This window comes from Xiphophorus maculatus, chromosome 7 (genome assembly GCF_002775205.1).
Source record: "Xiphophorus maculatus strain JP 163 A chromosome 7, X_maculatus-5.0-male, whole genome shotgun sequence".
NCBI lineage: Eukaryota > Metazoa > Chordata > Actinopteri > Cyprinodontiformes > Poeciliidae > Xiphophorus > Xiphophorus maculatus.
The window spans coordinates 4,259,041-4,273,792 of record NC_036449.1 but is presented as its reverse complement, the minus strand read 5'-3'; the positions used below and the strand labels follow the sequence as shown (position 1 = coordinate 4,273,792).

The window sequence follows — 14,752 nt, the reverse complement described above, 5'->3', positions numbered from 1 at the left end:
ACTTGTTTTAATTTATTATGCAATTAATTCATTTATTGCTTATTGCCACAGGCCTCTGTGTAGTACCTGAAACTCTATAAACTGAACAAATTAAAAGTGTTTGTTTATGCAAAGTGAAGTTTAAAATGATCAAGAGGTACTGCAAACAGGATGTTGCCATGGTGAAATCCCGATTTTATCTAAAACTCTGCTACCTCGTCTCTACCGTCAAACCCAACTCAGAGTTCAGACTTCCGAGGTAACTGGAACGCATCGTAAGACTTCAAGGTGAGAGGCTAAGCTAGAGTGAGGAAAATCTGCCTCGGCAACAGTTGCTACAGTCGTGTTGCCACCAGTGTGGAGTGTGGCTACAACTTCTGGATAGCAACGTTTAATCTGAATGGTTGGCAAGGAAGTTGAGGAAAATGTGAAAGAAGTGGTTTTTCTGCAGGAAGTACAAATATGGAAGATTATCCCCCCACTATTGTCAGAGAGCTGAATTTCTAATTTGACCCATTTATATGTAAACAAACTTACAAGTAACTTCTCAGCAAGATTATCAATTGTCAATAGTTGAATATAGATCTAAAGTTCTAGTTCCACTGGCATATTTTTTCATATAACATGTTTTAAGTGAAAAAATCTTGGATGAAATGGATGAAATCTGTGTTTTTTATATCTATATTAAACTTCTGTGATCACGTGAAACCTGCTTCTGCATATTGCAGAAAAGTCCAGCCAGTCTCCTCTGGACACTCGGTGCATCTGGAGCAGGAAAAATGCAAACTAGTGGATTAATATTCCAGTTGAATGAAAAGCATGTTTTAACCCACTTTCTGAACGGTTTTTTTTTTTTGTTTTTTTTGCTCACTCTGTGGAGGTCACACTGGCTTTTGTCTGCTGAGCAGGTTTCGTAACGGCTCTGTTTGTTGTATCATTTGTGTGTCATGTTGTGAAAAAGCAGGTTATGGAGCCATTGAAGTCTGGTGAAGTCAGAGAGCTCCAACCGCTAATCTGTTTAATAAATTGTATTGATCACTTGTTTGATCAGATCACTGTGTGGACAAACAGAAGCACCTCGGAGTTTTGCCTCTAACTTCATGCTCTGTGTGTGTGTGTGTGTGTGTGTTAAGTTACATCTGTGACTCTGTGCTAACATATAAGAGCTCTTTACTTGTGTAATCCCACCAACCGTCCGTCTCCAACCCCATCCCTCCTTCTATCACTCCATCCAGGGGATTTGATGGCCATTAAGAGATAGCTTTTTGGTGTGTTCGTGTGTCCCATTACACACACATAGTGAGCAGTGTTTCATGTAAAGGCTCTGCTCCACTTGCCTGGTCGTGCTGTAGAATGTGGACTGACATGGGACGGACAGGACGGACACATGCATGCGGGTCTGGATAGGGAGCTTTAACACACATGGATGCAGTTCTCCAGAAAGGGCTACAGGTGTTTCTTCCCACCCCACTTCCATCTTCTCCAGTTGCGTCTCTTCCTGCTGATGATTTCATGAGGTATTTGTACGATTCGTAACAGCTGGCGCTGGTGTTGGTGCGTTTTCCAGACCTCCACTAATCCTGGCATCTTCCGGATGAGAGACGGCAGGAATGACTTCCCTCACTTTCACCGGTCAGTTCCAGCTTCACATCCGATGGAGTCGCGTCTCTGTGTGACTGTTTCGTTCCGTCGTTTGTCAACAGACTCGAGCACACGTTAGCGTTTGAAACGCTTTATTATGAATTCATTTTTTATGGCATCAGCATAATCTCACTACAAAAAACCAAAAGATTAACCAAGAGCTAATAGTTTTTAAGAAATGAGGCCAGTGTAGTTCAATCTGTACAAGTTTACTAGTAAGTTCATTAATATAGAAAATTTCAGCAACAAGACATTCATGATGAACATATAACTAACTAACCATAACTAACTAACAAGCAATAAATATTACATTTTGTCAAATGCCTTCATCAAAAAATCATGAACCAAAAGTACATCTAATATATTGACCCATGTTAACGCAACTACAACCAGGTCAGTGTTTCAGCTGTTTTTCAGTTTTCTGGAAGTTTGTTCCACATTTGTGGAGCACAGAAGCTGAAAGCTGCTTCTCCGTGTTTGGTTCTGGTTCTGGGGATGCAGAGCAGAACCAGAACCAGAAGACCTGAGGAGCCTGGAAGGTTGATACAATGACAGAAGATCTTTAATGTATTGTGGTTCTAAGATGTCCAGCTATTTATTAACTAACTATATTAAAGTCTATTCTCTGAGTCAGTGGAAGATTTTTTAGGCAGACCTGTGAAGACTCTGCTGCAGTCATCAATGTGACTAAAGATAAACACACGGATGAGTTTCTCTAGATTTTGCTGGAATATTCGTTCTCTATTCTGGTGATTGAAGGCCGACTTTGTAACTATGTTTCTGTGTTTCTGAAGGTTCAGGTCAGACTCCATCACTACCCCAGATGTTTGGCCTGATCTCTAGTTTCCAGCTGTGTGTCCACATGACTCTACATAGACCCTCTTTAGGTCCAGAGATAATAACTTTACTTTTGTTTCTAATCTAATCTAGAGCAGATCCCCAGTTGGAGGTCATCCAGATGAACTCCAGTAGGTCTGGTTTTCAGCAGGTTCTGGATCTGGGATTGGGATGGCCATAGAGGAACTTTGAGTTGTGTTTTGCCTCCATATGTCATAGAAAAGCTAGCTCTAGATTGGATCAAATTCTTATTTACTTTCTGGTATTTCATGGAGCCATGCAGTCTAACAAGGTTCGCATTTGCAAGTCTCTTCACTCTTCCATGTTTTCTTCATTTATTGATATTGTTTTTCATCTGTTCTTTGTACTTCCTCCGTTAGGGTATGATGTGTTGTTTTGTGGACCTTGGAGCCTACTTCATGCTGTCAGGTCCTGATATGAATGCAACAAAGGGAACTTTTCATGAGGATAGACATGGGTCTACTTACTATAAAAATAAATTGAACATTTAGCTTTGTAAAAAAATTATGTTGGTAAAAAATCTCACTAATGCCCTTTGTGCAACACCTCTGATTTACACTGAATTTTGACTATCAGAGTAAAGGGGTTTGAATACATTTGGATGCTACACGTTTTAGATTTCATCTGTAAAAACTTTGACATCTCCAACTTTACACTTCTGCACCTCATCATGTTGTTTTACACATAAACCACAAGAGAAAACAAGAAGCGAACTCTGTATAACCCACCAATGTTCTTTCACTGGTTCTTGAATTTCCTCCACAAGGGAGGAAATTCCCTAATGGAGGAAATTGGTGAAAAATGGAGCAACTGATCTCATGGCACTATCTGTACTGGACAGCCAGCTGCCCTGATGGAGCGTCTGCAGGGATTCGGCCTCACTGCCTTGTCTCACCTGTTGCCTTTCAGTCTCCGTGCTGTGCCTGCTGCCCCAGTCGGCGTTGGCGCGGTGGGCGTGCGTCCGGGCCTGCCCGCCGTCCTGCTCCTGCACGCAGGAGAAGAGTTGCAGCGTGCTGTGTGACCGCGCCGGCCTGGCCGAGCTGCCCAGAGAGTTCCCCTGTGAGGCGTCCGCCATCAACCTGGAGAAGAACCGGCTCAAGTTCCTGTCGGAGCGGGCCTTCGGGACCCTGCCCTCGCTCAAGTCTCTGTCTCTGGACCACAACAACATCTCCTTCATCACCCCGGGAGCTTTCAAGGTTTCCTTTTCAGTCGTATTTTAACCATATCGTACTGAGCAATCCGTTTCCAGCCAGACGGCTGGGTTTTAAGTGGAATACAATGTGATGAGAATTTGATAGAAAAAGTAGCAGATGTCCCTTATTGTTACCCCTTAACCTCGATTGTTGCTCTGCAAGTTTACAGGTTCAAAGACTTCACTTAGAATCTATAAAGAACCTAAAACCTCAATTTTTTTGTATAATTTCTATCAAGAGATTGTGTAAAATTCCCAATGACTCATTTCTACAACTGTTTCATTCTGGAGTCCAGGTTCCTCCAGAACGTTCCAGACAACAAATGAACATGGTCATTTATATCTTTTGGGTTTCCTTCTAGGAGCTTCTCCCAGTATTTTCCTGTAGTTCTGGTCCATTCCTCCTGTCAGAACTGGTGGAACTGAGTCCAGTCTGTAGACCGCCTCACTAACGCGCCTTGTCAGACCTGATAAGAACTTCGACTGGGGTCAGGACTTTGTGATGATTGGACCAACACAAAGACTGCATGACCAGTTTGAATGTTCAGGGTCATTGTCCATTTGAAGGACCAATCTGTGCCCAAGCTTTTACTTCCTGACTGATGTCTATAGATGTTGCTTTAATATTTCCACATGATTTCGTTCCGATTTTATGAAGCAAACCAGTTCCTCCTACAGCAAAACATATACTGAAAGCTGGGACGGCACAAGCAGTCAAGTTCTTCCTCTGAATGTAACAATGGTCATTATACCCAAACAGTTCCACTTTAGTTTCATCAGAATACAGTCCAGTGTCACTGCAGTGTTCACCTGCAAACTATAATCCGGCTTTTTATGTTTCTTATAGAGTAATGCCTTCCTCCTTGCTCGGCGGCTTTTCAACTAATGTAGTACAGGACAGTTTTACTGTGGATAATAACATTGCCTTAGCAGCTTCAGCCAGCCTCTTCATGAGGTCTTTGGCTTTTATTCTGGGGTCAATCTGCACATTTCGGGAACAGAACCTGTTCATCTCTGGCACCCAGAACCCGTCACCTTCCTTCCATACTCGGTAAAAATGTTTTGAACAGATGAGAGCGGCGCCTTCAAGCAACGGTAAATTATTCCCAAGGATGAACCAGCATCTGTTCGGCTCTGTTCCTGATATCGTGGCTGATTTCTGCTGACCTTCCCAACGGGTCAAACCAGGAAGCAGCGAGTTCCAGGAGTGAGTCCAATCAAGTCAAATGGGACAGCTAACCTCTCAGGAGTTTGTGGAAGGAAGCCCAAAAGTCATACATCTTAGACAGTTATCCCTGATACTGACCAAATGTATGTAAGCTTTTGAATTCAAGGAAAAATATTTTTTTAAAAGTATCTAAACCATTTTTCTCACCGATTTTCTGGCATTTATACAAATAGAAGTAATTTAGGTAATTCTAACTAAACTAAATCAAGAAAAGTTTGGTCCGACTTAACTTCAGACCGTGAGAAAAAAATGTGTCTGTCTCCTTTTACTCAGTGGTTTCTGCTGTAGCTACAAAACTACTGAATCTAAACAACAACAAGACTTAAACATCTGCCTCTTCCAGGGCCTCTCGAACCTGCTGGAGCTGAAAATGGCCCACAACGAGTACATCAGCTACCTTCACACCCGGACGTTCACAGGGCTGAAGAAGCTGCAGCGGCTGGACCTGTCCGACTGCAACCTCTTCAGCATCCCTGACCGCGTCTTCATCGAGCAGACCGCCATGACGGAGCTGCTGTGCTTCCAGAACAACTTCCGCAGGATCCCAGGGGCCATCCGGGGCATGGAGAACCTGACGCACATCTACCTGGAGAGGAACAAGATCGAGGCGGTGGCCTACAACTCGCTGCTGGGCCTGGGGAGCCTCAGGTGAGAAACGCCTGCAGGTTTACTTTCCCTTCCTACAGGCGTCTGAATGAAACAGGCGACATGTTCAGAATGGTGTTTGTAAAAAAAAAAAAAAGAAGAAAAGGAATCCATGTTTCAGGTTCCATCCAGTTCAATGCTGCTTTATCTGTTACATAAAATCCACAAAAAAACACACTGAAGGTTGTGATGTGAAAGTAAGTTGGGTGAGGTTGTTACCTTAGCAACGGTACTTTGGCACATCACCTTGAACACCAGAGTATTGTTGAGTTCTCACTTGCTGAGAACTCAAGTGAGTAAATGAAATGCAGCTATGAAACACTTGGCAGCAACTAAAACATTTCATAAGAAATTAGAGACTTTGTTTCATGTTCTGATCAGGAAGTGAGGCTTAAACCCCCAAACATGCAGCGTCCCAATACAGATTATTGAACCACAAATAGACGGAGGGTCCCTGCATTTACGATTGTTAAACTTCGTAGTCGGAAGATTATTGACCCACAGACGCCAACATGGCCACTGTTTCTCTTCCTCTTCGTCTCAGGTACCTGAACCTCCAGGAGAACCGCATCAATGTGATCCATGACAACGCCTTCCAGGACCTGGTGCGGCTGGAGAACTTCTACCTCAACGACAACCTGCTGTCAGACCTGCCCCGGTTCGCCTTCAAGGGGCTCAGCCGCCTCAAGATGCTCAACCTCGGGGGCAACCAGCTGATCAACGTGTCCAAGACGTGGTTCGGTGACTTGGCGGAGCTGGAGGTCCTGTACCTGGACCGGAACCAGCTGCTGAGCTTCGAGGAGGGCGCCTTCGAGAACCTGACCAGCCTGATCACACTCCACCTGAACAGCAACAACCTGACCACGCTGCCCCTCAGCGTTTTCCAGCCCATCTACTTCCTGGGCCACCTGTACCTCTTCAAGAACCCCTGGGAGTGCGACTGCGCCCTGGACTGGCTCAAGCAGTGGATGGAGAGCTACAAGCTGGTGCGGGACATCCCGTGCGCCTCGCCGTCCTCCGTGGCGGGCCTGGACCTCAGCCAGGTGGTGTTCCCCAAGGCGAACGGCACGTGCGTCGACCCCGCCGAGCTCAACCTGACCACGGCGTCCTCGGAGGTGCAGCCCACCACGGAGAACCGCTTCAACAGCCTCATCTCCAAGCTGCTGCAGCAGGAGCTCAGGGAGGAGATGGGGAACGGGACCGAGGTTGCGCGCAACGCGACGCTGCCGGAGCCGGAGGAGGGCCAGCTGTCAGCGGGCGTAGGAGGCCGAGGGACGCAGGCGGTTCAATCGCTGCTCTGCTTCATGGTGACGTGGCTCTTCTGTGGTTTATTCCACCTGCCACATGCTAGTCTCTGTCTTCGCTGTACATGAAGAAGAGGACGCTAGCATCAAGAGTTTTAAAATCGCTTCTGAGCTAAAATGTGCTTTTATTTCTCCCAGGAGGTCTGAAGGCTTGTTGCCCGTTGTAGGAGCCTCTGAGTCGGCTTTTGGATGTTCCTCTAACCCAGGAACATGTAGCACATGGAATACGACATGGCAAGCACCGTTTCTATTGGAGCTAAAATCCTTGTGCTCAATATATCCTGGACTTCATGTTTTATGGGGTAGTTTCAAAAAGTATTCACCCCTGATAGAGTTTTTCTCTTATTGTATACCTGTCACATGTAGCCCTCCCTGATGCCCTACGCGCAGGAAAAGCCAGGCAGTTGTCACGGTAGCGATTATGGTGTTCCGTCAGACCGTCAGTTCCAGAAATCACAAAATAAGGCTATTGTGAAAACGGACACAAAGACACTACCACCTCTTTTAGGACGGCAGGAGGATTAAATGTTGGAGATAAAAGTTCAACTGAGTAAAAACAAAATGTTTTAATGAAAGAGAAAAAATATCTTCAGGCTTCATGTGAATAAGTAATTGCCTCATAAGCAATAAGGAGGCATTTAGTGTTGATGGCAATGTCACCAAGTGTTTGCAACACCTGGCAAAATTGGTGTAATTCAGCCAAATTCTAGAGTTTTTGACCAATAACAGCTTATTTAAGGGGGCAGTACTATGTGATTTCCAGGCATATTGTGCTATTTTATAGAACTATCAAGTAACTATGTTACCTTCAGTCATTATTTTATCACATATAACTTAAAAGAAATCTTTCCTCCTAATTTAGAGACTTGAAATTGGGTCTGTCGCTTGAAAAACTCCTCCTCTCCCTGAAACTCTACCGCTAATCAGCACAACATGGCTCCTCTATTAACCCTTTATTATTATTTATTAACATTTTTACCAGTGATACACTGAGTTGTAGCTCCTGTAATGAGTTGAGCAGATATGCAGTTCCACCAGGTGTTTGCTAATTGCTGCTGGCTAGTCTGAAGGAGTTGAGTGGGGGAGTCGCTGGGGCGGGCTGCTCTGTGAGGCAGAAGCTCAGAAACTTAGAAACTGCAGCTCAGAGGAGGAGCGTTGTCCTTGAAGGCGGAGCTAGGTCCACTCAGGTATTTTGCACAGCTGAATAGTTGCCATGGAGATTAAAGGATTCCTCAAACATGCATGGAAAGCATCAAAGCAACACTCCAGGTGTGTTTTTAACGAGGGAATAATATAACACGATGAAAAAAAGTTGATTTTACATAATAAACTTCAAGGTCCTCCCAACAGGATATACGTCCAAGCTTTGCCTAGACCCCTCCAAAATGTTCCTGTTGCACAACCAGACGTTGTGCAACTTACTGACCTTTGTACTTAAGGTCAGTAAGTTGATTTGCAGACAGTGTTCTCCAGGACCGTCCAGCCACAGACCATCACACCACCTCCCCCATGTTTGACTATGCGTGACGTTCTCTTTCTGAAATGCCGGGTTAGGAGCAGGACACGCCACCCAGAAGCCTCTGGGACGATCGAGGAGTTCATCATTTAAGAAATTATTTTAAAACTAACTTTCAAAAAAAAATCTTAAACATTACAATGTAAATGTGAGTAGTTTAAATATATAAGGGGATAAATACTTCTACACAGCACTGTCTATACTTTTCTACGAAAGAAATTTTTTTGCAGACGGATAAAACCAAACCTACCTGTTAACAGGCACTTCTCTCTTGCATAAGGCTCAGTTGGAATTAAAGTGATGTAATAATCTATAACGAGTGCTTTCTGTTTGTTTTTTTTCTTTTTGTATCTTCATTGACATCTGTGTGTAACATTAAAGGAGATAAGCGCTCCGGTCGTTATCTCCTGGACAGATGTCCTCTTTGCTCATTCCTCTGCGCTCTGCCGCCGCAGCCTCTCCATAAACGCATTAATCTTCTACTGTACGCTACGGCGGCCAGGAGGGACATTCTCACTGCTTCTGCCTCCTGGGATTAACTCTTTCTGAGTCTGCTGGGTTCAAGTCACAATTGCCTGAATGCGGAGTCGGAAAGACTGTTATTATTTTTGATTATGAATCTTTAACAGCATAACGCAGTGTTTGTTTTATACACGGTGTTGTGTATTTTCTAATGCTTAAGGATGTCATTGTTTAACATGAGCCACTGCTTTTCTCTCTCTCTCTCTCTTTCTTTTTTTAATCCCGGTGAATAGGTAGTTTGGGTTGGTTCTATTGTCTTTCGGGACCAAAGTTCTGCTACGTGATGTTTTTTTATGAATAAAAAGAAGAGGAAGGAAAAAAAGCGATTGCCGCTGAACTCATCACATGCTGACTCACCGGCTCCCTTCAGCCTCGCTCGAGGAACTGACCTGTTTTAGAGGTGAACTCCAGTTAATCTGTTGGCCTGTTAATGTAGGATTAGGCCGGGACTTAGACAACCGGGAGAGGCTGGAGGCTCCACCTCATCTCCCTCGCTCCCCCTGGATCTCTCTTCTCTTGTTTCTACCCGGTAATGATGCTGAGATGTAACAGAGAACAGTTATGTGGGTCGCAGAGGACGAGGTGTGTGGCAGCTTTGAGATTTAGTGGCTCCGTAAAAAGTAGAGCTTTGGGTCCTTGTAGGTTTTAAACACTCTCTAGCTGCGTTTTCATTGCAAACGTACAAAAAACTTTGTCGGTTTTCTGCTAATGGCGAAAACCCAATTGCGGTGTTTCCTTTAAATGAGAAACTCAATTATAATCACGTGAATAAGTTTGCTCACGTGATAGGTCCTTACAGAACATCCTCCTCCTACCACTTCCTGTCATCTCAATCGTCGTTTCCGCCAGTAGTAACGTCTGGTCCTTCACAAATTGGTTGACGTGAAAAACCTGTTTCTACTGCAGTTTTGTGTTAGCATCTAAACCTTTTAGCTAAAATAAGCAAATTTATTTTTGGCAATTCCAATTCGCAGCTATAGTATACTTTAAAAAAAATGTAATCAAACCAAGTATGAGAAGAGTCAAACATGCTTCCAAAAGTTGTCAAAGATTTAAATGATCAAAGGGAACCTTGAAGTGGCATAAAAGAGGAAAGTCTCCAGCTCAACCAAGAGCCAATATCACCAAAATGTACATCTTGATTTGCCCAGTGAAGAGGAGCAAGACTGGAAAAAATGTCTGGACCAGGTGCTTGAACACCTAAAAGATTTTTTTCCTTTCCCTCACAGTCTGTAGCAACCTCCTTATAGATTGCCTCTAATTTGACATATCTTGACAAAATTTCCTTTAAAAAGCTCAAGTCTTAGAGCAGAAATTATATTTCCCTGATCAGTTTGTTACCCTGATGACCTCAGACAACAGTTTTTCCATTTCTCCAAACATTAATACCAGTAAAATGTACAACAGCAAGCTGTGGTATTTCAAATTTTGGTTGCGTAACAGAGGCTGGAGGCTTCTCTTTTCTACCCACAGGGTGTGTGTTGCTCTTGAGGACTTAACAGCAACGCAACAGCTGTCAGCACATTATTTGCAGGCCACTTAAGGTTTTCTCACAATGCATGTCATTTGGCCCTAAAACCTTCTTCCTGGCCAATGGTTCACTAGAAGGCAAGTTAGAACAGGCTACTGATACATTGGAGAAGGAAAATGTTGGCTGCAGCTCCAATACTATTAATTCATTTGGCTCAGACACTGGGAAAACACTTTAGTAAAAAACATTCAGAGATAAATCCTACAGCTTTACTTAAAAACACAATCCGAAGAGAGAAGAAATCTATCCGTTTCACTTTCATGAACGTACTCTACTTTGAATGCGAAGGGAACTCTTTGGGAAAAGGTAAAGTGCTAATTTCATTCTTTATTATGTTGCTAATAATCAGCCAAAAGTCACTTTGGCATGCTTCTGTTAAAACTGTTTTTGTTTCTCAACAAAGCAATCTGGTTTATGAAGCTTTCCTGCAAAACTAAAGTATATATACTGTATATAGTACTATATATAAAAATATATAGTAGTGATTGCTGGTGGTCCCTGAGGAGACTGGTTCATATATTTTAGCTAAATATTCCAAAAATGGTTAGCTAAAATAGAAGATAATATTTATGTATTATGTCAATTTTATTCAGTTGTAAAATTGGAATGTCTGCTGAAGGAGCAACATCAATCTCTGTCTTTAGGACTGTTTAGAAACACATTTACTGCAAACTACCAGAGCTAACCTGTCCGTGAAATAAACAGCTTACTACATATTTTGTAACTGGACGCTAACACGGTTCATAAACCAGCTAACAGCCACTGTACTTCCTTGTAGCACTATTTTGTGTGACCATGGATTTAAAAGGCAAGAGGAAATGTAATTTTAACTACAATATTGTTACCAAAATCGCAAACATGCAGACAACAGTGGAAATGAAGTGATTCTGCAAATGTTAAAACTGTTTCACAATATCATATAATGACATGTCATCGCCCCATTTCGTGTTTCTTCCATGTCTGAGAAGTAATAGCTGCATCTTTATAGTGGAGGTGCCGCCCATTTTGGAGATTTGATGGTCATCTTTGACAGAGGCAAACAGAACACTGTCAACACTGCCTCTGTTCCCCCCACCAGATACTAATAGTGTGGGATTATGGCGCATGAGTAAAACACAGTGTTCGGGATCTGGTTCACCCTAATCACTCACTTGCATTAACTGAAATAACAAAAAAAAAGCCAGTCAGACAGAGAGGTGAGCAGAGTGTGCATTCACCTGAAATACCTAAGCCTCAGGGAATGGGTCACAGGCTGGTCTGGGCTGTTCAGCATGCATGAGGTAGTTTCATTAAGGAACTCGACCTAGATTTTGAATGTGCATAAACTGTGCTGAGTACTGGTTTATATTTATTATGCTTTCTTTTTCGTACTTTGAAATGTATATGAAACTGCAATTTTATTTAACCAGGCTTTTCATCTGTGCTGCATGTACAGTATATATACTGTATGTATATATGTATATATACATATATATATATACACATACAGTATATATACTGTATGTATATATGTATATATACATATGTATATATACTGTACATCACAGCTCTACGATAAAACTATTTTTGCTCCATTCAGTGTATAAGATCAAAAAATATCACAAAATATTTCAATGAAGATCATATCAAAAATAAATAAGAGTTATGTCAACGTTACATTTTGAGAGAAATCTGTGTCAGATTAATTCATTTACTGTAACTGGGAGAAAAAACTAACAAGAAGCTTTTCTGTGATCAGTTGTTTCTGTTGAAGCCACGTCCCACTGATGGAAAAAGACAAATCTGTTACACAAGCTCTAGACTTAAACAGGATTTCTGTAAGATTTTAAAACAAAACTGAAAACAAGACTTGACAACTTCAACTGTTTTAGCCTCTTCCATTGGTATAAAGCACAAGTGAGGTTAGTAATACTGACTGAAAACAGTCATTTCTCTGAGACCCTCTGCTTATCTGACAGATGTGTGAATCTTTGCTAGTCCATCATGAGGGAAACTGGATGCATTAGTTGTTACCTTTTGCTTCGTTGTTCTCCAACAGGCTTACAGCATTTCAAGATCCCTCTGTCTGTTTGTGGCAGGATGAAAACAAGAAACATTTCCATATGCTGTTTAGCCTCCTTGCTAGCTTCCGCAAGTCTGTCTCTCTCTCTCCTTCTCGCAGCCTCAGAAATCTACAAACGTTTTTGAACAAAGAAAGTACAGAATCTTGTTTAATAATTTGATACTTTCTCTCTGCTTCCACCTTTGGACATCTACCTAATACTCAAACTAGCTAACTTTGACACCTCATGCCACAACAATGAAAGTTGTTGTGAAACTGAAGGGTGTTGTCCAGGCAGCCTAGTAGCTATAGGCTGTGAGGCATACATTACTGGACAAAGGTTGAATTTTTGAGTTTCTGTGTGGTCTGAACCAATAAAAGTAAAAATTGGCAGATTCTGGTCACCAGCAGATTTCTTGGTGTATTTCTAGAAAAATATTAATATTCCAGCATACCTATGCATCAAAGTCCAAATATAAATTTTGCAGACACAAATCTTTGTCCTTTTAGTTTTCATGTAAACCTGTAACCTTGAGAACATCACTGGATTTTAAGATGATGACGTTCTACTTCTGGGAAAATAAAATCCTACTACATCGTTTGTTTTTTCCCCCCCAACACATAAAAGGAAAATATATTTTAAAAAAGAAACACGGTTGACACTGAAGAACACACAGGGCAGTTCATCAGTCCATCACGTTCACATGTGGTGCTTTTTCTGCTTTTCTCTTTCTTCAAAAAGTCGAGTGTACAGTGTGTACGCTCTCAGTTACAGAGTTCGTCTGTCCACCGTCAGACTCGACGCCACGTCTTCATCGACGGAGCGAACTCTTCCCGTTTGCGTGCAACAAATCAAAAAAATAGAGAAACAAATCAAGACTTTTATTAGATTTTCTTTTCTTACAAACACGGCTCACGTACATGGTTGATCTCTTTATAAATCTGTGGTTTAGAAATGTCGCCTGAAACTCCAAGGGTGTGCATAGGCGTCGCGTCAACGTCCAGCTCTGGGTTTTGTTTTTTTTATGTCTCGCTCCTTCTTCATGTGGAATTCAAAGTCTGTCCAACAGCAGGAATGTTGGGGGAAATTTAATTTTTTTTAATTCAGCTTTTGTTTGATGGAGATTCATGGAGGGACATGAGGAACACTGACTGACAGCATGGAAGCTCAAACATGTCCACATGCACGACAACCTCATCCTAATGTCTGAAACACTTGTGGATTCATTTAGAAGAGACAGTACCAGGCAGGCGGATGGATGGATGGATGGATGGATGGATGGATGGGCGTGGAGCCGCGCCGGGCGCCTACGAAGGGGAAACAACTCGGACCGAAACCGGATGAGTGATTCTGAGCTGCTGATGCGATCTACGGATGAGAAGACGCTGCAGTGTGCTTTGTGTGCTTTTAACTTCGGTCTCTTGATAAGGTAGCCACTGCCAGTGTCTCACTGGAGGTGGTTCACAACACCCAACAGGACCACAGCGAGATGGGAGGTCCGGAGAGCAAGCAACGCACTGGCATGGGAGGAACGGGAACACAGTACTGTCTCTTTAAAACAAAACATCTACACAGATCTAGCCTCCTAGCTAGTACAGATATGACCATATTCACGTATTGGTTTTCTCTGATTTTATACAAGACCGTGGTCGATTCAGGTGAGTGCTGCTGATGCTTTCACAGTACGCTGAAGGGAGTCTTAGGTCAAAAGTAGCAAGAAGGAGCTCAATCCTTTTTTTTTTGTTTGTTTTTAACTCCTAGATTCTGTTTGCTGAAGATCGGACATGGCGGGAGCGACCGGAGAGGCAGGCGAAGTGGGTCAGTAGACCCACGACACCGGAACCCATTGGCTGGAGGTGCACACCAGGTCCATGGACTCCTCCAGGTGCCGGATGGTCTCGTCAATCTCATTGTTGATGATGGTCATGTCGAAGCAGTGGGCGTAGGTCTTCTGCAGGATCTCCGACTCTTTCTGTAGCCGCTGGAGCGACTCATCCTGGAGGAGGAGGAGAGAAACGGGAAGGTTTCACCATCACACAGGCAGAGAGTGGGACAGGAAGATTAACACACCTTTACCTTTTCCATGTTTTGTCACAGGACCACAGATACTTGCGTGTTAGAACAACAAAAGCAGTGCATAATTGTGATGTGAAAGTAAATAGTTGCGTTTCTATTTACCTCAAAATGACACAGTTCGAAAATAAATTTGCTTAATGCGAACGCCAATTTCAACAAAAATCTCGTTTTTCGATATAAAGTTTTGACTGTAGGATAAGGTGGGGATTTTTTGGCAG

At 42.8% G+C, this 14,752-nt stretch overlaps 2 protein-coding genes across 12 annotated transcripts in view; one reads left to right on the top strand and one right to left on the bottom strand.

Moving 5' to 3' along the window:
* The first annotated feature begins 1,561 nt into the window (after positions 1–1,561).
* Positions 1,562–7,882, top strand: nyx (nyctalopin). Its single transcript, XM_014470530.2, has 4 exons — positions 1,562–1,611; positions 3,388–3,674; positions 5,242–5,546; positions 6,088–7,882. The coding sequence occupies exons 1-4, from the start codon at positions 1,590–1,592 to the stop codon at positions 6,914–6,916; spliced, it is 1,443 nt and encodes a 480-aa protein (XP_014326016.1). The 5' UTR covers positions 1,562–1,589; the 3' UTR covers positions 6,917–7,882.
* A 5,436-nt stretch (positions 7,883–13,318) lies between these two features.
* The window catches only part of cask (calcium/calmodulin dependent serine protein kinase), a 154,091-nt gene continuing 152,657 nt past the window's right edge, over positions 13,319–14,752 (bottom strand). For all 11 annotated transcript variants that reach the window (XM_023337513.1, XM_023337514.1, XM_023337516.1 and 8 more), the window contains one exon: positions 13,319–14,454. In XM_023337513.1, the coding sequence (XP_023193281.1) occupies positions 14,278–14,454 (177 nt within the window). In that variant the 3' untranslated portion in view covers positions 13,319–14,277. The remainder of the gene's footprint in view (positions 14,455–14,752) is intronic.